Genomic DNA, 27849 nt, shown 5'->3' with positions numbered 1-27849 from the left:
ACTTTTAGACCGGCAAACAAAGTTAAGTTATCAATTTGTAGATTGCGTGTGCTTTAGTCTATTTCTTTCCTCGTTGCACAGCTTGAGCTTGAGCACTTGAGTTTTGCTTATCAATGTCGACCTTCTGCTCAAGTGCTCGCCAGACAAGTGTTTGGAACCCCTACAGCGGGGTATCTATGTCTGTGTGTGTGTCTGGCATTTAAAGTAGACGAACTTCTAGGCAATAAAAGGCAACAAAATGTGGCAAGCTAAATGCAGTTAACATCGCTACCTCAATTACAATGCTGCTGTTGCTTTTGCTGATCGGGGCTGTGACTGGCGAGGTGTTTGATGAAGTGGTCTATCCACCACAGTTCACCATGGAGCGGATTGTGGGTGGCGAGGATGCGCCCGCTGGCATGGCGCCTTATCAAATCTCGCTGCAGGGCATGAAGAGTGGACAACATTCGTGTGGCGGAGCCATCATCGATGAACGCTGGATAGTCACAGCTGCACATTGTATTCACGGCAAATCAGCGAATGCTCTGAGAGTGTTGACTGGCACACAGGATCTGCAACAGAATGACACCAAGTATTATTATGTGGACAGAATCGTGGAGCATTGCAACTACGAACCTCGCAAGTATCGCAATGATATTGCTTTGTTGCATCTCAACGAATCGATTGTCTTTGACAATGCCACACAGCTGGTGGAGTTGCAACATGAACCACTTGCGGCAGGCGATATGTTGCTTCTCACAGGTTGGGGCACGCTCTCGCTGGGTGGCGAAGTGCCCGCCAAGTTGCAACGCCTTGAGGTGGAGTACGTACCCTTCGAACAGTGCCGTGAGGCGCATGGCAACAGCACCAATGTGGACATTGGACACGTGTGCACTTACAACGACAAGGGACGCGGTGCATGCCACGGCGACTCTGGTGGCCCATTGGTGCACAATGGCAAGCTTGTGGCATTGGTCAACTGGGGCATGCCTTGTGCGCGTGGCAAGCCCGATGCCAACGCTGGCATTGCCTACTATCACGACTTTATACGCACACATCTCAGTCTCAGTCAGCAGGAGGAAGCGGAAGTGGAAGGGGAAGGAGGAGCAGAGAGCAAGGATATGCGACGAGCTCATTGCAACTGAATCTCAATTGAATCTCTACGTACTCACTTTAAATATTGTATTTTAATAATATATTTCCACTCACTTTCAAATAGATCAAGTGAATTTATCCAACAAGTAAAAGAGTTTTTTATTTGGGCATCAGAATAAAGGTTTTATTTTTGAGCAAGTTCCTTTTTCTTTCTTTCCTTTTCTTCTACATATAGGATTTGTATATTAAATAAGTAAAAAAGACAGTAAAAAAGTATTAAATCTTTTACTTAGAATATCGAATTGAAATATAAAATAAAAAACCAAAAATAAATTCATTTTAGATTTAATTTTGGTATTTATCAATAAGTGATTTTTTAAAGAAGTTTATTTTTAAATAAGTTTCTTCCCTTCTAAAGTTAATATTACATTTTATTTATTCATTTTTAATAAAGTTTGTATTATTAAATAATTTTTTTTTCAGCATTTATTGCAGACTCAATTTTGTCATTTTAAATAAAGAATTTATAATTAAATAAGTTTCTTATGTTTCGACATTAAGTTTATATCTAATTTTGGGATTTCCAAATAAAGGATTTATTCTTAAATACATTTAAATTATAAAGTTGACTTAAGATTTCATTTGAGCATTTACAATAAAAGAATTGTTTTTAAATAAGTTTCGTATTTAAATGAAATAATAAATAATCAATTAGTATTTCCCCCATTTGGTCTTTTATGTTTTAAGGGACTGCTTTGAATAGTATCAACTCCTTTCAGATGATATCACAACCAAGTCAAGGTCGTTGCCTCTTCAAATAACGAAACCGAAGCTACAGCAGCTAACGCCTAACAATAACTTCGAATTGATGCAACAGTCAACAAATCATTTGCATGGCAAAACCAACATAAAGACATAAAAACCGAAGTTGAAAGAGTTCAAGAGGCGGCAACTGAAAGTTGCCTATTGTTACACCTCATGACAATCTATTGTTTTGTGCTAACAAATCAAGTTGATAAGCTTAATATGAATCAAAGTTGACTTTATTTCCAAACGTTGTTAAACACTTGTCGCTGGTGTCGATTATGAGCTCGAATTAACAGGCAATTGATTGTCACCTCAATGTAAAGCAAGTGGTCGGGATTTTGCAATCTGAAGCAGGTAAAAGATAGCGCAAAGCTAGGCGTTAATATTGCGCAACATGTAACAAAGAGAGGCATCAAGTATACGACGCGTAAGCAAGCGAAGTTAGCTAATGAAGAAGAAGTAGCACAAATTGAAGGAGTAGAAGTAGTTAAATGCGTAGTTTAACATTTTGTAACTAAAGAACAATCAATTGTCAAAAAGTTTTAGTTACAAAATAATGCTTATTCAACAATATTTAAAGCAACTTTAAAGCAAGCATTCTCCAACTTAAATACCAATCAATTAAACAACAGCTTTTTTACAATATTGAACCTTTTAATGAGGACTGGTTTCAATTGCAGGAAATTTCAGTACATTAAAAGCTATAAATTCACTTACAAACTTAACAAGATATGAAACATTTTGGACAGCGAACTAACTAAGATTTGATGTGGTGAGCAATGAAGAATATTCTAGAACTGATTGGAGGGCAGATATTGATTGTTGACCTGGCCATTGATGGGAAGACTCAGACTTGCGGAACCATGCTGAGCATGCGACTGCGCATCCAGGGATCCATCGATGTTCTGCTGCTGTTCCTCCTCCTCCTCCTGCTCGGGAGCATCCAGAGAACCGACAACCGAGGTGATGGGAGCCAAACCCTCATCGGTGATGGTCGAAGTTCCTCCCAGAGTATCGTATTGCGACTGAATCTGGCGCTGGGCATTCAGAGCCTCCTCAGGCGTGCGGTACTTGATGAAGAACACCTCGGGCTTGTTGATCTGCTGTGGTGCCTCGGCAATGGCATCCTGCAAGTCAGCGGCGGTCGTCTTCTTGGCCAGCACATAAACAACGGTCTTCTCCTGCTTCAGGGTCTTGGCCAGATTCAAAGCAGCAGCGCGATTCGTTTGAGCTGGGGTCTTGACGAAGAGCACGTTGTAGTGATTGCGTGGCTGTTGGTTCAGCTGCTGCAGCTCATCCTGAATCTCATCCTCGGACTCCTCGGGGGCGGAGTGAATGAAGAAGTTCTTGGTGACAATGGGACGCTTGGGAATGCGAACGCGGGGACGAGCGCGACGCTGCTGCTGAACTGGCGCCGTCTGGAAGTTGATGGGGAAGTTGGCTGGCATGGGGAAGGAGGAGGTGACAATGCGTGGCTGCTGCTGCTGGGCATGCGAATGCGACTGCGACTGTGGCTGGAACTGTCCCACAGGTGGCAGATAAGGCAATGGCACCGACAATGGAGGCAGCACGGGATGCGATGATTGCTGTTGCAGTTGCTGTTGTTGCTGCTGCAATTGCTGGTTGAGCAAATGTGCCACAACTGTTGGCTGCTGTTGCTGCTGTTGCGGCTGCACGCGGTAATTGTATCCGGGCTGCGTGAGACTGATGTCGGCTTGAGCCAGCGCCAAAGAGCCCAATACAATTGTCTACAAAAATAGAAGAAACAAAATATATATCACTGATAATCCTTGGTGTATCCCATTTTGCAAACGCACCACAAATAACTTCATGCTGTTGCCTAGGCTGGAACTTAGTTGGCTGTAAACTTTGACTTTGTGTCTCACTCGCTGTTTGAGATGTGATGTTGGGTCAAGCGATGTCTTGGCCTTTTATACCAGAGATACCAGATGAATGCGTGGTCGCAACTTGTTTACAATCGGAAACAAAACAAACAGCAGCTGAAGCAGCAAACCAAAAACAAATTGTTGCAACAGTCAACAATAGATTTGCATGGCGAGGCGAACAAAATAATAATAAAAAAATATATATGGCTGAAAAGCAGATGAAACAGTTTCGTGGGGTGGCAACTGGAAGTGGGCTTTTGTTACGCCTCAAGTTGGTCTATTGTTTGGGCCAACAACTCAACTTGGCAATTTTGACACTAACTTGACTTCATTTCGCCTCAAAACTTTCACAGCAAAAAAAAAACTTGATAAATTAAACTACAAATTATTTCAGTCATCAAATTTATTAATATTTCAAATCGAATTCAATGCTCTACATTTGAATTTTCTGAGAGTATCTTCCACAGCGACTTTAAGTTTTTGGCTAATTTTCGCATTTGTTTTGATTTGTGTTGCCAATTTAAGCAACTGACTGTGGCCAATAATTAATTTGTTAAAACAAGCGAATCTCCGATTTGAGCATCTGTTGTTTGTATATCGAATTATTAGTTTAATTATGATTATAATTTTCAAGCAAGTGTCAACAAAGTCGTAAGCAAACAAAAACTTCGCAAGCCGTTTCATTTGATGAGCTGTCTAAATTTTGCAGTTCTTCTTGTATTGATATGCAAATGATCGATTGATATGGACGAGGTTACAATCGATTACAATTGTTTTCTAGGCACTTTTGTCTCTCCGTCCCGGCCTCTTTTGTTCACCAACTTGAACTATAAAATGCAAATGGAAATGTGGAGCGAGAGCGAGAGCCAGAGCGAGAGAAGAGCAGAGGGAAGTCAAGGTCTAGCTGCATATTGTGAATACGCAGCGTGTAAATATTGTGCGATAGATATATCGCCAAATTGATACAAATATCCATATGTGTGTACATATATTATATTTATTTTTTATTGCCAGAGTCAGCCATTAGTAAGTTACGATACAAAAAAGTGAAGGTAAATCACTTAGTCAATTTGAAAGCTCTGATTTTCATTCGACGGGTTGACATTTTGCGCAGGTTACGCATTGGCCTCATCTCTTCAACTCTTTTGGGAGGGAAATTTGTTTTTTGACAACGGAAATGAGTTGTCATAACACGCATTACCAATTTAAGGCAGCTGCAACTTAATTGGATTGGCTGTTAAAATGCACAGTGAATGCGATCTGTAATCTAATTATGAAAGCAACAAATTATGATAGTGTTATCCCACGCTAACCGCTAAGCGCTTAACAAAGTATCAAACCAAGCATTAAATCGCTCAACTTATGCAATTCTAAAATGCAATTCCCCTTGGACTTGGCACCGAGTGCATCTCATTATCCCAAGTTTGCACACAAATCAACTCGTCAACCTTCGCGTTGTAAGTTCAACCCATATTTCTTTCCTCTACGATGCCGGAGCTATCCAAAAACTGGTTTCACACTTTCTCACGCCAATTCCAGCAGAGCATGACCAAAACGTAAAGTAGGGAACGGCCCGAAGCAGTTCATTTATATTAAATATGCAAATATCTTATCCAAAAAATATATATATCTATGATCAACTTCCGTTCGAAATGTAAAAAACGAACATATAATTCGTAAAATCAACTAGAAGACATTTAATTTACAATTTAATTTATCCCTCTTTGGCAATATATAAATAAATTAAATCTTAACTGCTTTGCTACTTGAATATATTTCGCAAATCTTAATGGATTTTCTAAATAAATCTCCAACATTTTGGACTGATATGATACTTGTTTTTTTTTTGTAAACATCAGAAAAAAGTGAATGCTTCAGAGGAGACATAAATTTGTGATTTTCGTAACAAGTTTTTAGTTTTTAATTTATTAATTTATTGTGTAGCGATCGTTTCACACTGTCAGATTTTGACATTGGCTTTTGTTTTGTTGTGGTAGCATAAATGTGGATTATATCCATGCATAGCATTATAAGCCAGCACAGAGACTGGGGGAAGACATTCAATTAGGTGCTGGAATGACAAATGCACTTTTGATTATTGGCCTAAAAATGTTTTCAGATTAATTATAGTACACTTTGCATTGACAAATTACACAAAATGCTTCAAAGCCCATTCAAAACGATGTATTTAAGCCCAAATACAGTTAAGACAACGCACAGCATTTGGTTTGTCTTAAGCCTACGCCATAGTATAAATTGATGAATGAATTTTAATCGATTTCAAAGATACCTTGTTATGCAGACGCGTTAAAATTCACATAGGCAATCGATACTCATTTACTTTGATTGATTTATAATCACTCGAAACTGCAGTTCGCTATGATAACAAGCACCATCGGGTTGCAGAAGGGAAAAAACACGAAATTTGACTCTAATTAATTAATTACACATTTGTTGTACATGTTTAAAATAAGCGTTTAAATAAACTGGCTTTGGGCTGCTCGGCATTATATTTCAAAGTGAATTTTGGACTGCAGCCCATTGGCTGTGCTCTTAGTAATCAATGGAAATTCGTGTTGCCTACTTTTAGGCTGACTTCAGCTAGTGGCGCCATCTAGTTGTGAGAGCGCAAGCTGTGAGACTCGTCGCTTGGGTGACGTTGAGTAAAGTATTCTTATTTGCAGAGGATCAAAGAAACTTGATTTAGTTGTTAGACAAATAAATAATGATAAATAGTATAAAGTAATAAAGAATTACATTTAGTCATTTTTATTGAATATTAATACGTTGCACTATTAATCACGCAATTTATTAGCGTGTAAGATATTACGAAGTTTTCATTTCATCAGATAGATAAATGTGAAATACTAGATAGAACTAGATATTGCTGTTTAAGTAACGCATTGAACAACAATTTCATCAGATGACCGCTGGTCATTTGATACAATTAATTTTATAACATCTCATACAGATAAGGAATCACAACACAATCAATCTTAAAGCCGTAAAGAAATCCAATGGCACTGCAGTTAGAAATTAAATTATCTGCATTAATGGCATTCAATAATCGTCCATTAATAGTCAGCACGAGAATTATCGGAATTGGTCAGTTCGACGTTGACCAAACAAATACTGGCTTATCAATGATATTATATATTTAGCCACACACTAACCGTGAAGCAGGTGATTTTTTGACTTGATTATGCTCATAAACGCGACCAACGCGTGTGATATTCGAGGAATCAAAAGTGACCAATGTGTTGTGTGATGTGTGTTGTGAACTGGTTGTAAATATCGTAAAATATTTCTGTGCTGGTCACCAGCTATTCTTAGATATTATAATGTCATAAATGCTTTGAACTTTATAAAGTCCAAGTCGCTTGAACCTTAATCAAGTGTGCGGTGCATTTCAAAGCGTTGACCACAGAAGAAGAAATTCAAACGAAACAATTGATTTACTTATAAAAATGATTTCTCTTTATTAAATATGTTTACGTAGGATAATAAAAGTTATGAGTGTTTTTAAGGCACATGCTTTGAATGTCACACAAAATTGACTAGTTGAATTTTTATTTGAATTTCATCACGACGCTTCAAAGCCTGATTTCAAATAATGAGTATATTGTAGTATTGTCTGGTCCTGTCTCTGGATTTTTTGCTCTCTCTCTTTCTTTCTCTTTCTCTTCTGCATTTCTACTGCTTAGAAAATTCGTTGTATCATCCGCACATAAAATGTTTTAGGTGCAGTCTTTGGTCTGTCTATGGCTGATATGGTTTTTTTGTTATGGCCGCTCTCTTTGTCAGTTGAATTCAACTACAGCAAATTGATTTTCTGCACTGCAAAACAGAGCAACAAAGTGAGGCTCAATCCCAAGGCAGAGAGCTGAGCTGCTCCGGCACGTTGCAGCTGCTCCACAAGGACAACGGCACGATTGTTCTCGCTCTGAATCTCACGGTAATTGTTATGCAGCTGCTTGCCCTGATCGTACTCGATCTCCTTGAACTCATTCACCTGGGCCAAGGTCACGGGGAACGTTTGGGTCAACACAATCCAGGTGACAGCCTCAGCGCAAGTGGGCGTGGTCAGCGAACCCGCATATGTGAAGTAATTAGCAACACTGGGTATCAGATCATCGACAGCCAAACTGTCGGCAACATTAACGGGAACATTTTGCTGCTCATAGGCCTTGATCTCGCCCAGACTCTTGATGATGCTGTCGATGGCCTCGTTGGGTGTGTTCGATACGTGATAAAGCACACCGAGCACCGTGATGCCATCCTTGAAATTGGCAGCCATCGTAATGTTCGGGTAGATGGTATTGCGATGCACAATGTGCACTTCCAGGGGATAACGAATGGTGTTGATCGTGTGCTCTGACCACCAATGCATGTGGATTTGCTCCACCACATAGTCGCTGCCCAGAGCGCCGCCACTTAGCGTCAGTTCGTGATCAAAGCCCGAGATTTGAACTGCACAAATGAGATAATAGTTTAATGAGCATCAATTGTGATGAAAGAGAGTGTGTGGGGGGGAGGGGGAAGGAGAAGCTATTCGGTATACGCACTTGAGTGTCCATTGTTGACCATTTGGAGTGAACCTTGATGTTCGTCGTAGTTCTCAAACTTCAGCGGATCGAATTCGCCCTTGAGGGCGCCATTCACATGCAGATTGATGGGACTCTGCTTCTTGCCACTGTCACAGAGACCGCCCCACTTTGGAAATGCTGCAAAAACACAACGAAAAATAAAATTTAGAGTACAACAGAAAAGCAAGTAAGAAATATAGAGGTAAGTGTGCTCGACTGTAAGATACCCGCTAGTTATTTTTAATAAGAGTAAAACAGTGCGGTATTAAATTTAAAATATACCGTTATATACCTCAAAAATACTAAAAATATATCAAATTCGGTATATTTATATAGAATTACATTCAAAATATACTAAATACAGCCATTGGTATATTGACATAGTGCTGATATGCTAATATACCGCAAAATACTAAAATATTCCAACGGCTATATTTGGTATATTGATATGGTACTGCATTTGATATATAGATATAGTATTACATTAAAAATATACCATAGAGTGCAAAATATAGCAGATTGTCAGCCAAAGCAATAAAGACCCATAAAAAGTAGGCGTTTTTCCCCATACAAAAGTATTTCTTATCAATATTTATCTGATCGCAACCAAATTTACAGGAATCATACAAAAATATAAATACATAAATATGTACCAAAAATCATAGCTCTAGCTTTAAAACTACACTTGTTATTTGATTTTTATCTATTTGCGGAGGTGAAAGTGGGCGTGGCAAAAATTTGAACAAACTTGATCTGCCTTCAAACATAACAAGTACTGTCGAAAATAAATTATATTTCTATCTCTTATAGTCTCTGAGATTTAGGTGTTCATACAGATGGACGGACAGACAGACAGACAAACAGACTGACCTGGCTTTATCGCCTCTGCTGTTAACTCTGATCAAGAATATATATACTTTTAAATGTAGCAGATGCCTATTCTGCCTGTTACATACATTTCCGGCACAAAGTTATAATACCCCACTCCCCTACGAGTAGCGGGTATAACTAAAGTGAACAGATGAACAAGAAAGTAAAGGAATGCCTAGCAAAATGCTGGATATTCGTTTGAGTCTAATTTGCATACACCGCAATTTGGCGCAATTGAAATAAACGGGCCGAATGGGAATGGGACGAGTCCGAACTCGTACTCGGAATGAGAATAAGAGCACTACTTGACAATGATCATCGCACTGACCCAGTCACGATCAACAGTGTTATTCCTCTGCTACACTTATTCACATTCGCATTCGCTTTCGGCGTTGATTAACTAATTTTAGCAAATAGACTTTAACGAGTTGTTATAGTAATAGTTTCTTTTTTGATTGGCTCTACTTACGTTCATCCTGATTGTTTTCCAGATCTGGGTAACCCCATTCGTTGGCTGCACTCAGAGCCAATGTGCTACAGGCTGCAAAATAAAAAGAGAATAAAATGTAAACATTAAGTATACGCAGAGCATAACACAAGTTTAATGGCTGCCCATGTGTTGTTTTGTTTTTTTCGTTTTGTGTGTATTTATTAAATTACATGTCGTGTCAAGTTGAGCGACACAACCATGTTAAATGCTGGCGTTGTTCTTGGCCGTGAAAAAAGGCCACAAAAGCAGCGTAAACAGAGCAGAGCAGAGAAAAAGCAGCGCAGAGTACTTTGACTGCAGTCGTAATAATGTTGAAATTATCGTTGAATCGCTTTGGCAGCGTCGTCAACAACAGCACCTTGCACTTGACCAGCTAAAAATAAGCATTAAAATTTATGAAGAGTTGGCCAAGCACCAGCTAGCAACCAACCAAAAAAAAACACAACACACACATGTTTGTCTAGCCAACAAAATCTGCCGAATCTAACTCGATTTGTATTGCAATTTCTAAAACGTACTACATAAAAAACATATTTTGATAGCTTTCAGTTAAACTCTGCTAAAAGCCTTCTGACAGCCAAACATCAAAATATCATCTACAATTTATGTGTGAAAGCAATTCCATTGTTTTTTCTTCATTCTTTTTAAATTTTCACGTCACTTTTTACGAGCGATTTGAATGAAAATGATTTTGTAGTTCCATTAAATAATTGACCCATCAGCATAACTCTCATGCCATGTTTATATAGTCATTAATGGGTTAATAAAAGCCTCGTAAAAGTTTGCCGCAAAATGCAGAATGAAAATCAGAAATTCTATTATTCATTTTTTAGCACTTTCGCTAAGTCTTTGACTTATTTATGTTTTGTCGTTTGACTCTCCCGCGATATGCGAAATGACGACAGCAGCTGCGTGAAATACTTGTATTATACAGATTTATGAGTTCGATATGTGTACTATATCTTTGTACGGAAGGGAACGTGATGATCAGCTGATTTTGAAAAGAATTTTCAAATATAATTTCTATTATTGTACAGTTCTTTAATGAGTTTTCTATGTGCCCCGAAAAATACTTAAATTCATTTTCTTTTTTATACTTAAATACATTTTAATTTTTATACTTAAATACATTTTCTTTTTTATAGTTAAATACATTTTCTTTTTAAGTACAGTCTAATTGAAGAGAAAAAACATTTTAATTGGCAAATGCCATTAAATTGAATGTGCGCTGCCTTTGAAATAAAATAATGTAATCGTAGATAAGCGCAATTATTTTTGTATTGAAATAGATACACAGGAAATTTATGAATTGCAATAAATCAACATTTTATTTTGGACACGAGTATCTCTATGACTAAGCTAAACTACAAATAGAAGTACAATAATTTAAACTTTACCCTTAGCTTAACAGATAATTAAACATAAAATTTCAAGTGTCACTTGAGTTTGGGAATTAATTAGAAATTGTCTGCGGACATTTAGTTATTGAAATGAAAGATCTACTTTCAGCGATTAGATTGACTGAGTCAACTGCCATTTAACTGATGATTAACTGATAAATCGAATGTCTACATGTGTTCAACAGCAATTTAATGACACGAGCTGCATGCAACTTTGGGGCAGGTAATAATTATTATTTGTATAATTAAAATTCGCATGCAACGAAAGGTTATTAAGAGAGTTCGCAAGCTGTTAAAAGTGGGCTGTAGTTACATGAGAAAGGGAGGAGAGAAGGAGGTGATTACGGGGGTGTTCGAACAAAACGATAATTGCATTTTCGATTTTAAAATGCAATGTGAAAAATGGCACAAAACAAACAGTTTAATGCACATGAGAAAGCCGCCAGCATTTGCAACTTTGAAATATATTTTCATTATGCATTTTTTTTCTCGCTTGCTGCTGTTGTTGTTGTGAAGTAGCCATAAAAATGAAAAACATTTGCATGATCTCGAGTGTCAGATCTGAGAGAATGAGACAGAGAGAGCGAGACATGTGCAACACAATGGGGGACAGATGACAACGGAAATATGCGGCATGTTCAAATCCAATTTCAGTCTTCGTCTCGTTGCTTTACGTTGTTTAGTTTATTGCAGCATTTTTTGGCAGAGTCAGCAAAAAAATAATTGAAACACTTTTGCATTCGATGCGATAAAAACGTCGCTGGCAAAAAAGTTTTTCAGACTTTTTTCTCTCTGATTTTTTTTTTTTTGGTTTCTGGTTGGCCTTTTGTGCCAAGTCACTCAGACGCGAATTTTTGGAGGCAATTTTGGTCTCTAGGTTATTCAGTGATTTTCCATATTGTTAATTTATTTACATTTTATTAAGCCAACAATAATCAAAATTGTTCTCTGATAAACGATTTCGGGAGTGCGCTTGCTGGGCTTTATTTGATTATCATTCGACAGTCGTTTTGATAACGTCTAATGACGGTTATACACAGCACACACACACACCGCTGGTCATGTGAATAGTGCCATGGACTTCACACTCTCTGCGGAAGACAATCAAAATTTCCCAAATAACTTTGCAGATATGATCAGTTTATTTAGCTGACTTGAAGTAAAACATTTCATTTGTGTGTGTTGTTTTGATTGGATTTGTGAACTCATTCTGAATGCTGTTTCTATTCAATTGAGTCGTGGGTGTGAGGAAGACGTCAATTCACTTGACTTCGACTTCGACTGCGACTTCGTCTCTCGTAGATCGATGTGAAGTGAACTTTATTTGGGCTTTTATGAATTGTTTGCGGACTTGACTTTCCCCCAACAATGAAGTGTTGAGTGCTCAGATTTTATAGCTGTGATTGTGGATGATCGATTATGATGGCAATTGAAGGAAACTTTCCATCAAAATCGTTTTGGATGTGAATACTCGTAGGAATGTGAATGGTGGCTAATGTCTGATGTCTGGGGTTGGGGTTGGGCTGTTAATATCGTCTCGAGGGCTCGTATCAAAGGCACAAAAGTGCAATAATAATAATAATAAGAAGAAGTTGTAAACAAAGTGTTAGATAAGAGAAAGAGCGAAGCACATGAAGCATAAAGTAGTTCATTCATTCTTTGCTGATTGTGAATATATATGATTGCGACTATCTATCCACTTTGTAAATGACAAACGGAAGCCACAATTCACATGACAACCAGAGAGATATGTGTCAGTGCAGAGTTCATACGGTTCAATGGAATTGCAAATTGCAATTGTAACGAAACAATTTCTGCATTATAAATCCGAGATCCACAAAAAACAAATCCAAATCGAAATCCAACGATAATTGCAAGCAAAAAACACGCTTCAGTGGATTTTAATGGAAGCCTATCAACGACAAGTTATCAGAGGAGAGAAGCCTCTTAACAAAATACATCGAAACTGAAAGGCATTCCAATTATCAAGGGAAACAATCAATTGACGCAGTGACAACCAATACACAAGTGTTGTATAATCAGTAATAATAATACACACAATACGTTTATAATTGTTGTTAAATATCTTTAGCCAAAATCACAGCTAATCTTGAGTTAAAAAAAACAAAAAAAATAAATAAAAAACAGTAGCTTCGTAGCTACCAGTATCTATATTTATTATTATTGCTGCTGCTCGCATTGTTATCGTAATGGGTTTCAGAGTGAGAGACTCTGTTATTAAGTGCTACTATATTTTTCATTCTTTTTGTTTTGTTTTATGGCTGGCAAAATCGTATCGAATCTCGAACTACGAACGATGAATTTATGCTTTTAATTTCAAAATAATTGTTTAATATGCACTTGAGATTGTTTTATGCCTGAGGCTGGCTTATCACAACACAACAAAGCATTTTACAAAAGTGCTGCCTTCTGTTATCAATCGATCTAAGCTAAGCAAATTGCTTTATTAGTCGATAATAGTTACGACTAATAACGCTGATCGCTCATCAGCATTTTTTCTATTTTCTTTACGACACTCTCGAGTTCAACTTGAGCAAATATAGAACTATATAGTGAATGACCTTATCACCACCATTTCATGTGGTCAACTGAGGCGCGGCTCTTTGCCTTGATGAGTCAAAACATTGCCCCCCACAGAGGTTAACAACACAATCTGCACATTTACAATGTTTATCTAAGGCTTAACATTTATTGTAAGCTCATTTTCATTTATTGCAAAAATTGACTAATGATTTCTATGCATTTATTACCGCATGACTCACGTATGCGAAGTGCTCTAGGGGCTCTTCAGCACTCCAGAACTCTATATGAGTCGACACATTTTATCAAAACTCTTCATTGCTTTTCGAGTAGTACATGTTGAGGTTTCTCAATTAGCCATGTTGATAGCGCCGTTTAATTTTGTCTATACTCCAAAAAATCCCCACACTTTATGGCGATTCAAGTGATGGATAAGCACATGTAACTGATCTAATCTAATAGACCTCTCAAGCGAGTCATTGTCACTTTATAGAGCACAATCTTTCCATAATAAGTATTAGCTAACTTTTTTCCATAGCACTTTTATAGATTGTAATCAGTTAAAAAACAAAATTATTTCATTTTCAAAGATTTTGAAATTGAGATTATTTAATAAATTTAACTTTGACTATTACAACATTGACGACATTCATTGATTTTAATCAGTTGAGAATCAAAATAATATATACACTAATATTTTGATTATGAAAGACTTTTAAATTCAGATTATTTTGTAAATTTTTGTAAAAATCGAAAAAGGTTTTTACATTATTGTAAAATTAGAAATAAATAATTTAACTTTTTCTATTACCAAATTGTATTTCAAAAATAAATATAAAAAACGAAAATTTCATTTTAAAACATTCATTAAAAATAATTTAAAAATTGTTAAAAATAACTTTATGACTTTCCCCGATTTTAACTGGTTTGCAAATAATAAATAACACCTATGTGCATTTCCTTTTAGAAAACTTGCGAATATTTTGTCTAAATATTGCAAAAATCGCACAGAATAATTTGAAATAAGAATTTGTGAAAGAAAGAGCACGTTGAGCGGAATCTTTGGAAAATATTCAAGCACAAAACGTGACTAGACGTCTTTTATTGGTAGAAAAGCTTGTATTACAAATCCTAAGAATGTGTCGGTGTCGGTCTAAATATAAGTATAACACTTGTCGCAGCCACTTCACTTCAAAAGTACATGCCAACAAACTTGATAAAGAAAATGTTGCGATATTCACTCACTTCTAGTAGGTAGGCTTAAGTGGGTACAACTAACTAACTTCAGGGCAGGTAAAATACGCATTTCTTAAAAACTATCTGAATCGCAAATAATTACCTAATACTACAAACAGCAAATGCATCTTTGAAAACGTTTTATTGGCGATTGATAAAAAGAATACTTGTTGAATATTGTGAATTGTTGATATTTGATCACCACTATCACTTTTAATTGAAAGCACACACTACTACTAGTTGGTAAGGACTCGGAACCTTCGCGAGCTCAATGACAACTCCATAAATTTGAAATAGAACCCTCGTCTTTTATAACGAAACCAAAGCGAACCGAACCGAACTGAACCCAACAACGATTCGTCGTGTACGACGAAGAACAGAACCCGCAGCCCACAGCACAGAATGATTACTGAACGCCGTACGAGCATCAAGCGAATAAGTGCGCACACACACACAGAAACACACACATACTGTACTGAGTTTGTAGTACTCACACATGCACATGTACTGAGAGACGGTAAGAATTAAGAATTGAATGATGGCAAAAACGGCAAATACACAGGTTTTGTCGCTACTTTTATGCACTCTTCCTCAGTCGCTCTCCCTCTCCCTCTCTCGCTCGCTCTCGCTCTCGCTTGTTGTTGCTCTCAATCTCTCACTCAATCAAGTGACAACAAAATGGAGCTGATTAAGCGACTGCAGCAATAACAACAGCAACAACCAACAGTTGAGCCGAAGCGAAACGAGTGAATTGCAATGTACACGAAGTGTTAGAAGCGACGTCGGGACGTCGCTGCCCACGCGCTGTCGACGCAGCTGATTAATTGATAAGTAAGCGGAAAGCAGCATGTGAGAACAATGAGTGTGTAAAACAAATCGTAGTAGAAAGTAGTAGTAACTGGCAACTACTGCCAGCTGACAGTGAAGAGAGCTCTGCGAAAGCACGCACGAGAGAGCAAGTGCAAAAATGGCGCGTGCCTTGCAAACACAGACACTCTGGCAACGCCGGAAGTGACGTAGCGGCAGTTGTTGAATTAAATATGCTGCACAAATTGTTACACCACTAAACTAAATTTAATTCAATAATATGTGTGTTTGGCAGAGGAAGAGCGTGTGCTATACAAATCCACATAAATCTACCGCATTCAGAGCAACACTTGCCAGCGATTTGTTAATTAAATTTTTGGTATATTATGAGCATTAATTGAGGGGTCAAACCGCAAGCGTCTTCGTCTACGTCTTCTTCTTTCTTCGTGGTCATCGTCATCGTCATTGTCGCGTCATCATTGATGTAGCCCAATTGTTGCACCCACATGCGGAAAGAAGCACTAATTGATGAGGCAAATTTTTAGTCGCAGCCTCTGGGCGTGCCCATTTATGTATGTGTGTGAGTGTGCGTTTGTTTTTATTGCCCTATTCCTCGCCGCAGTCGCCGCTAGTCGTTAAACTGCCGTTAATGCATAACAAAAGTCAATGTCAAACTGTTGTTGGTGTGCAACACTGTCGACAGCCTAATGACTGCGCTTGTATGTGTGTGTGAGCTGCTTCCGTGTGTGTGTGTGTGTGTGTGTGAGTGTAAATCAAAATGCATATCCGCTACAATTAGACGTCAACACTGTCCCACAATTTGCGGCTATCGAAATTCCGATCTTAATACCCTAAGTTACCTGTGTAACTGCTGGAAATACACACATACAAGCGGACCTACCTATACATACATATATACAAGTACATGGAAATTACTTACGCTTTTCTTTATGAATCACAGCTAAATACCTACATATTCAATTATCGCAAACTTAAATATGTGAACAAATTTTACTGAAAACTCTGTTTTTTATTAATGAAAATAGAGAATCAATTGCATGCTTGCCAACTATCATATCGTTAGTGTTCCAGAATTTACAATTTACCCACTGTTCCCTTTATTTTGCGCATTTATCAACTATTTAACATCAACAAGTTTTCATCTGTTTACCGAGCTGCATTTTATGGGTAGCCACAACAAACATTGTTGATTGACAACGCTGTTGATCAGCGCAGCATGTCACGCGACTGCAAGTCGGCTGAGCGGGGAAAAAGTCATGCGACGACCCCAATAACAATTACAATTACATTAAACGGCAAAGGTCTGGTCGTAAATATGTACAACATAGTTGTAAAATAAGGCGCTCAGAAACGTGTGACTTTGTCGCCATATGATTAATTAAGTCAATTAAAATCACATCGAAATCAATTGAATTGTGAACATCAAGTGAATTGAACTGATTGTCTATTTTGAGTTAGAGCTAGCAAATCAATTTCAATTGTCCCTGTGTCACCAGCAAAGTGAGCAGCAGTCCATTTAATCTATGAACTGCAAATTGACGTTACTTAAAATTTAAATTTCAAATTAACGCGATGTGCGCGCGCAAAATGCGACACTGCATTGTGTTGCAGCCCTGGTAAATGTGCAAAGTGAATTGACAATTTCAAACAGTTGGCAACGCCCATTTGGTTGTCAGTTGAGAGAGTTGCCCCACCGTGCAATACATGTCACAGATGTTTTCTGAGTGTGCGTTGAAGCGAACGACGAGCTATTTAACAAAACTTATTTATCAAAATAATATTGTTGAATTTTTCATTCGACAACCATTTCATCAACATAGCGAATAAAATTAAATTAAAAAAGGTTGTTTGCGAACGCGAGTGAATTGCAGCGAGTTGGCAGCATTAGTGGAGCTGCGAAGCAGATCAAAAGCAAAGCGAAGAGAACGCAGCGCAGCCGAAAAAAATTTTTGGAAGCAGTAAAGCAGCGCACTGCACGCGATATATTTTTTATTTTCCAAAGGGTTCAAGGGCTTGTATTAATCAAATCAGCGGATCAACGTGCCGGGCAGCCGTAAGTGCAATAACTTTTACAGTATTCAACGTAATTGTAGACTCGCCAAGTTCGTCTCAAGAATTTTTGCAAGAAGCGAAAAAAAATTTTTTTTTGCACAGCGGCAAAGGCGGCAGCAGAAGCAGCAGCCGCGACTGCGGCGAATTTGTGCAGCAAAAGGAGGTGAAAAGATGAAAAATTCTAGCTATAGCACACGGATTGTGGAATTGTCGAGTATTTAAAGTGTGTTTAAATTATCATGTGCCAGAAATTGATAGAACTTTTCAAGGAATAATCCCGTAAATTTGATACATTTGTGTGTATGTGTATGAAAAATCGGCATGTGCTAGTCACTTTTTAAATGTGTGCGTACGCGTATGTGTGTGTGTGCATGAAATTCTTATTGGAAAAGCATGCTCAGCATTTCGGCGGCTGCTGCTGACAGTTGTATATGTTTGTGTGTATGTGCGCGAGAGTATTGGTGTGCGTCTGTGTGAGAGAGCGGAGAAGTGATGTGAAGACACAAAAGAAAGACGACGGCGCAGCGGCGCTGGCCATAAATTGAAGAAGAAGACGCACTAGCAGCGCTGCCGCCGCCTCAGTCGCTGTCGCTGCCTCTGCTGCTGTCCCGGCAAAAGCGCGTTGACGTTTGTCTCTGCATTTTGTTGTTGTTGTTGCTACTGTTGGTGTTGTGTGTTTGTTGTTTCTTGATATTTTCAACCAGAAAGGAATTTCTTTCCTCTATTGCTGGGACGAAAATAACTTCAAAATTTTGTTGATTGCCATCGTCTCGTTGTCGTTGTTAGCTGTGTCATATTAATTTGATTCATCGCATTCACATTACAAACTAATAATATTGCTCTCAAGTTTTATTTATACTATTTGTTGTTATTGCAAGCGCGCGCTCTTCTTCTTGTTTATATTTTTACAGGAACTGTGAGAGTGGAACGTACCGTTTGTTTGTTTGTGTGTGTGTGTGACGAGTGTTTATATCTGTGTGTCTGCGTGTGTTTTTTTCTGACAAAAGCAGCAGCAGAGCAGAGAGCAGTAAGCATATTACCACCACCACCACAACAACAACAAGCAGCAGCCGCCGCAGCAACAACAACAAACAACAGCAGCAGTAGCAGCGACCACAACAACAGTAACAAAGCAAAAAGACTGATAACGAAGTAAAGCGCAGGGAATCGTAAAGAAATAATCCAGTTGTGTATCGTTGTAGGTGTTTTGTTTCTTAATGAATTTATATTAATATTACTCATTGTATGCGAATGCCATTAAAATTCATCTCTTCTTTTCAATAGGCTATACAAACAGACACACAACGTACATATAAAGGGCGACAAGCAATAAAGTATTCTAATCGAAAGCAAAAAAGGAGTTGGATACCGTCATCGATAACCGATAACAACAAACACAGGGATCTAAACAACAACAAAAATGGGTGATCTGATGGTCGAAGTGCGACTCGATAATGGTGCCTACTACAAGGTAAGCAACGCAAAGAGAGCGAGTGAGAGAGCGCTCACTCCAATTGGGAAGTTCAGCTGTGTAGTGAAGTTGCCGCCGTTGACCGCAGTACGGCGCTCCGTCAGCGATGACACGACGACGGCCGCCTCAGTTTCTAATTTCGTAAATTTTAGCTTTATATCTATAAATAACTGCCAACATTTTGTGTTGAGTGGAGTCTCACATCGAGACACACACGCACACAAACACACGTACGCACTCACGCATACGCATGCAGACTTTCGCATAGGGCGCACTTTGTTGTTGTTGTTGCTGTATGTGCGTGGGGGTGTGCGTGCCGTCTGCGCAAGCAGCGCTGCATATGCCCTAAGCGTACGTGTGTGTGTGTGTGTGTGAGGGAGAAGTCGCTATGCTAACTCCACGGACTTGGTTGCTCTGTGTCTGTGTGTGTGTGTGTGTGTGCGTGTGATTTCCCTTTCTAAAAGCTTATCAGATTTGCATTGCATTATGCTAATCATGTAGAATACCCTGCAAAGTGAGGGAGGGAAATTAATTTTAGTACTGTAATGAGGAAATTCCTAGAATTTGCATTTCTGATAAGCATTTTTTTTAGTTTGCATTTGTTATCAGGCGAATTTCCCCTCACTTCAAATGCAAATGGGTCTTGTGATCTCACTGAGCGGGGCGACAACTGAAAACGATCATAAAAATATAATTAAATATGTGTGCCGTATATATATCATAAAGCACCAGCATTAATGACACATTTTTTTCTCTATTGCTCTCGTCTCTTTTTTGTTTTTTGCTCGCTGCGATGTCGACGTCAAACGCAACAACAACAACACCAACAATAACAACAGGGCCAGGTGACAGCTGTCGGCGATGATGGCATCTTTGTGGATGTGGACGGGTAAGTTGTGGCAAGCAGCATCATCAGCAGCAGCATCGCATTTAAACAAAAACTACAAAACTAATCAAAATAGTGCTTCTCGGTTTAAATTAGTGCGTATATTTTCTAACCAATTTGCAATTGCCTTGGCAGCGGCGGCGTCTCTTGACTTTATGGGTGGCGCATCATTTATGTTGAATTTGGCGCAATTTGTTTGCAACACAGCAGCAGCGACGGCGGCAGCTCCTTTCGACTGACAACAAAGTGTACTCTCGACAGTTGCCGGACAAGTGGCAGCCTCTTTCAAAGGCAATAACTATGTATCCATCCGTCTGTCTGTCTCTCTGTCCGTCTGTGTGTTTGTGCCACACTCCTCGCTGTCAGACATCAACAGCCAAATGCCACTAAACAGCAAAGCAGCAACGGTGGCGTCTCGCTTCGCGCCTCACTTGCGGCTATTTTTACCAATCGCGGAAAGAAACTATTTTTCTTGTCATTTCTTTCACTTTGTCCTCCGACTGTCTGTCTGTCTGTCTTCGACGGCGTCTTCTTCTTCCTTTCTCTTTGGTTTTGCTGCCTTTGCTGCTGCATTTTTCGTGACATTTTTGGAACAAATCTTGTAGTTTCGATTGAAAATCTTCTTCTGGCCTCTATTTTAAATGCGATATTAGTTAGGGGACTCTTTTTATCTTTTTTTATGGCCGCAGCTAAGTCTAATTTTAGTGCCTTCGGACTCTTCGCGCTCTCTTTGCTCTATGTGTCTCCTCAGGCAGACAAAAACAAAAGACAAAACGAAAACGAAGCAAGCAATATATGCAGAAGTGTTTGTATGTATGTCATTTCCGATCTATGTTTCGAGATAGGGACACCCCCGCAAATTGCGCACGTGTGTTAGTGTGTGTGTCTCGCTTGGCGCTTGGCCAACAAATGCAGCAGAGACGTCGCGCAGTCCGCAGTCGACGTCGGCGTCAACGCAACGACTGCGACAACGACGTCAGCAAACACTTGTCTGCTGCTGCTGTCGCTGCTGATAAAAAAAAATTATACATTTGCATGTGTGTGCAACAAACTATTATTCATTGTTTTGATAATTGCGTTAATTGTGTTATTAGCATTGTTAAGGGTATAATTATTCCTTATATGAGTATCATTTAACTTCAATTTCACTATTATTAGTTTCTTTATTATTAGTATTGTTATGGTTATAATGATAGATATTATATTATTATGGATATTGTATGAACTTTAAATTTTTAATTATTATCCTTCATTTCGTTATATTTTGTATTGAATTACTTAAATTTCCCTGTAATAGGTTTCTTTATTATTAGTGTTGATATGATATAATAATAGTATTAATTTTTATTGTTATTGTTAGGACTATTTTTATATTTACTTTTCATTTTTAAAGAATTTCATTCATTTCATTTTATTTTGTTTTGATTAGTGTTTAAATTTGTTTTTTATTTCATTTTAATGTATAGAATTTTTATGGCTATGACTCAAATTGTTTTTTTTTTTTTCAATTTAATGTATAGGGTTATGATTATAATTAAATTTATTGGGTTTTATATTAGTATACATTTATATCATTTCTGTTTTAGATAATCAATTTTTCAAAAATTATCTTTTAATTTTTTAACTAACATTTTTTTTATGTCATCTTAACAAATAGTACTGCTAGGGCTATGATTACAATTAAATTCTGTTTGGTTTTATATTTATAGACATTTATAGCATTATTTTTTCTGTTATGAATAGATTATTAATACATTTTTTAAATTATCTTTTTATTTATCTAATTATCATTATCGGTATAGTTATTAATCACGAATGAGTTTTATTAAAATTGTTATAGCTATTAAGATTATAATCATTTTAATATCAGTGAATGGAATATCATTTCATTATATCGATTTAATGGATATAATTTAGTAGCGTCATTTAAATTTGTACTATTATTATTCACAATTTTTTTTTATTTAATTGCTTTTTAATTTTTATTTTCTTCATTAATTTAGGTATTATTTTTAATATTATATTTATATTTTCTTCATGAATATTACTATAATTAAGTATTAAGTAAAATAATTAGTTTTTAATATTACATTTATTTTATAACAATTATTAAGAATATGATTTTGACTATGTAGCATTCCTTTAATTTTTAATGTTTCTATAAAGAACTATAACTGTTATATATTATATATGGTATTATTATTTATTATTATATATTATTATTATTTTATCAACTCTAATAACTATATACATATTTTTAAAAATATTTAACTTGATCTTAACAATTATTTAAATCATTATTGTATTTGGTATGCTTGCAGTGTGCCTGAGGTGCTGAAATATGCATTCGTCAATGTTCGCCTGCCACCCGATGAGGCGCCGCTGGGAGGCGTGCCAGCTGCACCCGCCTTCGAGGAGGGCATGGAGGTGGAGGTGTTGACGCGCACAAACGAGCGCGAAACCTGCGGCTGGTGGGTGGCAGTGATCAAAATGCTCAAAGCTGAAATCTGTGCGGTGGCATACATTGGCTTCGAGACGCCCTACACCGAGATCTGTGAGCTGGGCAGACTGCGCGCCAAAAATCCAAATCCGCCAATCACGCCCAAATCGTTCTTTCAGTTCACGTTGCCCGTGCCCGAGGAGTTGCGCGAAGAGTAAGTGTTGATGTGTTCCTATCTACATGTTTGATCATTCAATAAAACATTCTCCCACTATTTTAGAGCTCAAAAGGATGGCATACACAAGGAGTTTCAGCGCACCATCGATGCTGGTGTCTGCAATTACAATCGCGAACTGGACGCTCTCATTGTCATCTCCAAATGGGAACACACTCAAAAGCGTGCCAGCATGCTCAAGGATATGCATTTTCGTAATCTCTCACAAAAGGTATGTTAATGGCAATGAATCTACCTCGAAACTAGATTAAAATGTGTGTTTATTCAACAGGTTATGCTCTTGAAAAGGACTGAAGAAGCTGCTCGCCAGCTGGAAACGACTAAGCTGATGAGTCGCGGGTAAGTTTGATCGCGCAATCAGTTCATTATGACAATAAAATACTTATCTCCCTCCCTTTGCAGCAACTTTATTGAGGAATTTCGCGTGCGCGATGATCTCATGGGCCTGGCAATTGGCTCACACGGCTCCAATATACAAGCGGCACGCACGCTGGTCGGCGTTACGAATATTGAGTTGGAGGAGAAGTCGTGCACATTCAAAATCAGTGGCGAGACAGAGGAGTCGGTGCAGCGGGCCCGGGCCATGCTTGAGTATGCCGAGGAGTTCTTTCAGGTGCCCAGAGAGCTGGTGGGCAAGGTGATTGGCAAGAATGGTCGCATCATCCAGGAGATTGTTGACAAAAGTGGCGTGTTTCGAATCAAGGTGAGTGCTGTGAGTATTGTACACTGTGTGTGACATGGCCTAATCTATGCCTATCCAAAAAACAAAACAAAACACAACAACGATCACAGATCGCTGGCGATGATGAACAGGATCTGAATATACCACGTGAAATGGCGCATGTACCCTTTGTGTTCATCGGCACTATGGAGAGCATTGCGAATGCGAAAGTGCTCCTCGAATATCATCTGTCGCATCTAAAGGTGAGCGAGAATCTTAATCTTGATCGAATTTACGACTAACTTGGTTCGTTTTCTACCCTTCTAGGAAGTGGAGCAGCTGCGTCAGGAGAAGCTGGAGATTGATCAACAGTTGCGAGCCATTCAAGAGTCCTCCATGGGTTCGACACAAAGCTTTGCGGTCTCGCGACGCTCGGAACGCGGCTACAGCAGCGACATCGAGTCCGTGCGTTCGATACGCGGCGGCAGCGGTGGCCAGCGTGGTCGTGGACGTGGGCGTGGCGGTGGCGGCGGTGGCAACAATATGAATCAGCGCTATCACAACAATCGACGCGAGGACGACGATTACAATTCCCGCGGCGATCATCAGCGTGAACAGCGTTACAATGATCGCGGCAATGTTGGTCAATCAAATGCTGGCAACAACAGTGGTGGAGGTGGAGGCGGTGGCAACAACAGCAGCGGTGGCGGTGGAGGTGGTGGCAACAACTATCGTGGCAATAATGATAGGCGTGGCACCAATCGCCGGCCGCCACGCAATGAGCAGAACGGTGGCGGCGGCGGAGGAAGCGGCAGGGATTATCAGTACCACAATCACACCGAGGAGATGCGAGAGACGCGCGAAGTGAGCAGCGTGGAGCGTGGTGAGTCATTCAATCGTGCAATGGATTAAGAGATCGATCAAGCAGAGAGACACAGGGACAGGGAAGAAAGGGCAAGAGAGACAGAGAGAGTGGGAGAGATTGAGAGACTACAACGGAAACAGAATTTTGCATTTATTTTTGTTTGTCTTGATGTGTTGATGTTGATGACATGTAATGAATTATTGCTTTATAAACCTTTGTTGTTTCTTGGGGATAAATGAATGAATGATCGATCTGCTTAATAAGTTGTGTGTTCTTGTTCTTGTTTCTTATGTGTTTCGAATGTGTTTGTATTCTTCTCCCACACACAGCGGACAGCAACTCGTCGTATGAGGGCAGCTCCAGAAGACGCAGAAGGCAAAAGAACAACAATGCGCCTAGCAACAGTGAGTATGGTGAGATAAATTGCATTCGAATCTTGTCATGCTCAACATTTCTTTTATATTTCATTTTGCATTAGCCAATGGCGCAGTGGGCAATAATAACAACAACAATAACAACAAAACACAGCAGCAGCAGTCGTCACAGTCAGGACAGCAACAACAACAGCAGCAGCAGCAGGCGTCGTCAGCGCAATCGAACAAAGCGCAAGTGAATGCACAAGAGAATAACAAACAGAGCAGCGGCAATGCGAACAACTCTTCAACTGGCGGCGGAGGCGGAAACGGTGCCAACAACAAATCGAAGGATGCGCCGCGCAACAACAGTGACAAGCAACAGGCTGGCACACAGCAGCAGCAGCCACAACCACCGCAACAACAACAACAGCAGCAGCAGCAGGGACAACAGCAACAACCGCAGGCGGCACAGCAGCAACAGCAGCAGCAATCGAAGCCGCGACGCAACAACAAGAATCGCAACAACCATACAGAGCAGGCGGCTGCAACGGATGCCATTAAGAAGGAGGGTTTGGTCAACGGTACGTCCTAGGTAACAGCAGCAGCAGCAACATTACAACAACAACAGCAACCACCACCACAGCAGCAGCATCAGCAGCAACAAGAATCGCATCCGCAACAACCACAAACAACAACACACACATTGCACATTGTTCGACTAACGAATTGTTGTATGCGCAACAACAAATGAATGCAGGCCGATAAATAAATTAGAATGTTAATGTAAACACAACAAATAACATCAACAACAACAACCACAGCAACATCAACAACAACAACAAAAAACTATAAAAACAACAAACAAGAAGATGAACAACGTGTAGAGTAGGCATAAATAATAAAATGTTTCAGAAACTATTTGAGTAACTAAAACAAAGCATAAAATATACATGAAATATGTAATAACTATACAATCATACTAACACACACATACACACTACACGCACACGTACACACACACACAGACAGCTCGAATTATACACAAAAGATGAAAGCAAGAAGATGAAGGAGGATGAACGAACCTGCCTAGGCTTATAATTTTAATTGAAATTAAATAAAACTTTAATAACAATCAAAATGAAACTAATATATATATATATATGTATATCTATATATATATATGTATGTATATAAATATATGTGTATAAACAACAAAAAACCTAAAACTAATTGGAATATGTTAACTTAAACGTAAATCAAGCAAGCAACTACTTAGCATAGTTTCTCACTCTCTCTCAGTCGAGAATTGCGCTTTAAAAGCGTCTCTTTTTTTTTTGGTCAACAAATTTGCAAATGTTTATAGTTACATAAAACAAATTATAGTTGAAACAAAGAAGAAAAATAACTATATCAAATGTAATTGCTTCGCTTTCGCTCCTACATTTTTTTGTTGTTGATTTTTTTATTGATTAGCATTAATTTAGTTTGTCAAGTTTTGTGTATAATTCGTGCGTGGAACAAACTGAAATGCAACAGTTAACTATTATATTATCTTTATTAGTTTTTTTTTATTATTATTTTTCGCTTCAAACTTTATTATTTTTTTGTATTATTATTGTTTAGTTACGTACCCAAAACTTCAAATGTGTTGCTAACACAAATCTCAGCAGACAAAATTGTATGAATGAATATAGAAAGAAAAAAAAAAAACAATGCAAATTTATTTTGCATGCGAAAAATGTAATAATTTTTTTTGTTTACACTTTTGTTGCATTTTGTGTTTGGTTTTATTTAATTATTTTTTTGTCGCGCTGAATGTTAACAACATGGAAATCCTCTCTTATTCGTATAATGTTGTATTTATTATCTATTATTTAACACTATCACACACACACACTCATACATTACACATAAACACACACACATACACATACGAAGAGATGGCATAAGCTCGCTCACATCAATAACAACGCAATGAAAATGGGGTAAAAAACAAATATACATATAATTCATTACATTTTGTTGATACAATCATAATAATTATATATTAAACTTTGCCAATACACCTACCATGCGTATAACTAATTTATTAGTCCTTTATTCAATACTCTTAAATTATTTAATGCAACAAACACACTTACACAACCACATACACAGCGATTAACATTATCAATTTACAAAAGATAAAACTCAACTGGAAATGCGAAAAACATTTACCGAGCAAAACAAAAATAATAGATCTTTAAAAGCATAATTTAAACAAAACAAATCAACTTGCAGATATTTAAATGTAATACAGAAAAACAACAACTGAACAAGCAACCGTAAGAAATAACATAAATATATAATAATACAAAAACAAACAGGATCTTCTCATTTATTTGAAGAACAATGTCAATAATATGTAAGAAAAACACAAAAAAAAAACAAAAGAAGAAATCTTTTAACAATACGTCTAAAGAAAAACGATAACGATAAATAATAGTAATGTTGTGTAATTCAAATAAAAAACAAAAGAAATTAAAAAAAAAACAAACAAACAAAAAATGGAAAACAAAACAGAAAAAAATGTGCGATTTAAAATTATTATTTATATGAAGATGAACTTATATAGAAATATAGCAAGTAAATTTTATTAATTTAAAATTTATATATATATGAAACAAAAAAAAACCTACAACTAAATGCGAATTTATTTAAATACTTTACCTTTTACGGGAAACATCTTTTAATCACTGTGCGTATACTTAAAGTCTGTGTACTTTTGTAGCGAGAGAACTTTTCTGTCTGCAGTTGCTTGCTGTGAATGCTGATCGCCTGGTACTTTTTCAGGCGTAGTTAGCTTTGTTATAGATCTTCAGTTGACAATAGGAATTTTTAACTTGATATTCTTCGTAGTCTTTTAACAAAGAGCTTTTAAAATTTCCATTCAATACTAAATTCCATACCAAATCAACTTGCTGCAAATTCTGTTCGCCTGTTACCTTTCCCAATTTGTAGAATCCAAAATTTTGAATTTTAATAACAACATTGTTTTAACATTCTGTTAAGCTTTCTGTTATTTATTTTAAAATCAATACTGCTTACATACTTTACTTTACAAACCTTTTCCAATAACAGTTTAACATTCTGTTAATGATTTATTTATTATAAAATTAATACTTT

At 37.8% G+C, this 27849-nt stretch overlaps 4 protein-coding genes across 8 annotated transcripts; 2 read left to right on the top strand and 2 right to left on the bottom strand.

Annotated features, from left to right (window-relative positions):
• Positions 1-281: 281 nt before the first annotated feature.
• On the top strand, positions 282-1124 carry LOC117574439 (chymotrypsin-2). Its single transcript, XM_034258277.2, has one exon. It carries the CDS (start codon positions 282-284, stop codon positions 1122-1124), a length of 843 nt encoding a protein of 280 aa, XP_034114168.1.
• A 1548-nt stretch (positions 1125-2672) lies between these two features.
• LOC117574438 (uncharacterized) lies at positions 2673-3809 on the bottom strand. Its single transcript, XM_034258276.2, has 2 exons — positions 3699-3809; positions 2673-3629 (listed from the first exon to the last, which is right to left on the bottom strand). The coding sequence occupies exons 1-2, from the start codon at positions 3711-3713 to the stop codon at positions 2673-2675; spliced, it is 972 nt and encodes a 323-aa protein (XP_034114167.1). The 5' UTR covers positions 3714-3809.
• Positions 3810-7221: 3412 nt separating this feature from the next.
• LOC117575472 (carbonic anhydrase) lies at positions 7222-15289 on the bottom strand. Its single transcript, XM_034259689.2, has 4 exons — positions 14994-15289; positions 9693-9764; positions 8333-8491; positions 7222-8237 (listed from the first exon to the last, which is right to left on the bottom strand). Exons 1-4 carry the CDS (start codon positions 15016-15018, stop codon positions 7582-7584), a joined length of 912 nt encoding a protein of 303 aa, XP_034115580.1. The 5' UTR covers positions 15019-15289; the 3' UTR covers positions 7222-7581.
• Positions 15290-17488: 2199 nt separating this feature from the next.
• LOC117574190 (fragile X messenger ribonucleoprotein 1 homolog) lies at positions 17489-27216 on the top strand. 5 transcript variants are annotated; one of them, XM_052007369.1, is made up of 12 exons: positions 17489-17771; positions 18682-18968; positions 19055-19241; positions 20081-20130; positions 22449-22781; positions 22848-23013; positions 23074-23141; positions 23205-23514; positions 23595-23726; positions 23791-24346; positions 24658-24741; positions 24807-27216. In XM_052007369.1, the coding sequence occupies exons 3-12, from the start codon at positions 19191-19193 to the stop codon at positions 25274-25276; spliced, it is 2220 nt and encodes a 739-aa protein (XP_051863329.1). In that variant the 5' UTR covers positions 17489-17771; positions 18682-18968; positions 19055-19190; the 3' UTR covers positions 25277-27216. The 5 variants fall into 5 exon arrangements, with proteins under 5 accessions (XP_051863329.1, XP_034113775.1, XP_034113776.1 ...); XM_034257885.2 differs by having other exon boundaries at positions 17490-17771; positions 23205-23505; XM_034257886.2 differs by having other exon boundaries at positions 17490-17771; positions 24658-24732.
• The last annotated feature ends 633 nt before the right edge of the window (positions 27217-27849 follow it).

This window comes from Drosophila albomicans, chromosome 2R (genome assembly GCF_009650485.2).
Source record: "Drosophila albomicans strain 15112-1751.03 chromosome 2R, ASM965048v2, whole genome shotgun sequence".
NCBI lineage: Eukaryota > Metazoa > Arthropoda > Insecta > Diptera > Drosophilidae > Drosophila > Drosophila albomicans.
The sequence above is the reverse complement of the archived record's forward strand: the minus strand, read 5'-3'. Positions and strand labels throughout refer to the sequence as shown.

Bases quoted from the DNA above. Each gene is read 5' to 3' on its own strand.
- LOC117574190 (XM_034257884.2), top strand. From the start codon at position 19,191: ATGGGTGATCTGATGGTCGAAGTGCGACTCGATAATGGTGCCTACTAC. The intron at 23,142-23,204 runs GTAAGTTTGATC...CTCCCTTTGCAG, and splicing joins ACTAAGCTGATGAGTCGCGG to CAACTTTATTGAGGAATTTC. The intron at 23,515-23,594 runs GTGAGTATTGTA...CAACGATCACAG, and splicing joins TTCGAATCAAGGTGAGTGCT to ATCGCTGGCGATGATGAACA.
- LOC117575472 (XM_034259689.2), bottom strand. From the start codon at position 15,018: ATGCATTTGCTGTTTGTAGTATTAG. The intron at 9,765-14,993 runs GTAATTATTTGC...TTTATTTTGCAG, and splicing joins TTTGCTGTTTGTAGTATTAG to CCTGTAGCACATTGGCTCTG. The intron at 8,238-8,332 runs GTGCGTATACCG...TCATTTGTGCAG, and splicing joins GGTCAACAATGGACACTCAA to TTCAAATCTCGGGCTTTGAT.
- LOC117574439 (XM_034258277.2), top strand. From the start codon at position 282: ATGCTGCTGTTGCTTTTGCTGATCGGGGCTGTGACTGGCGAGGTGTTT.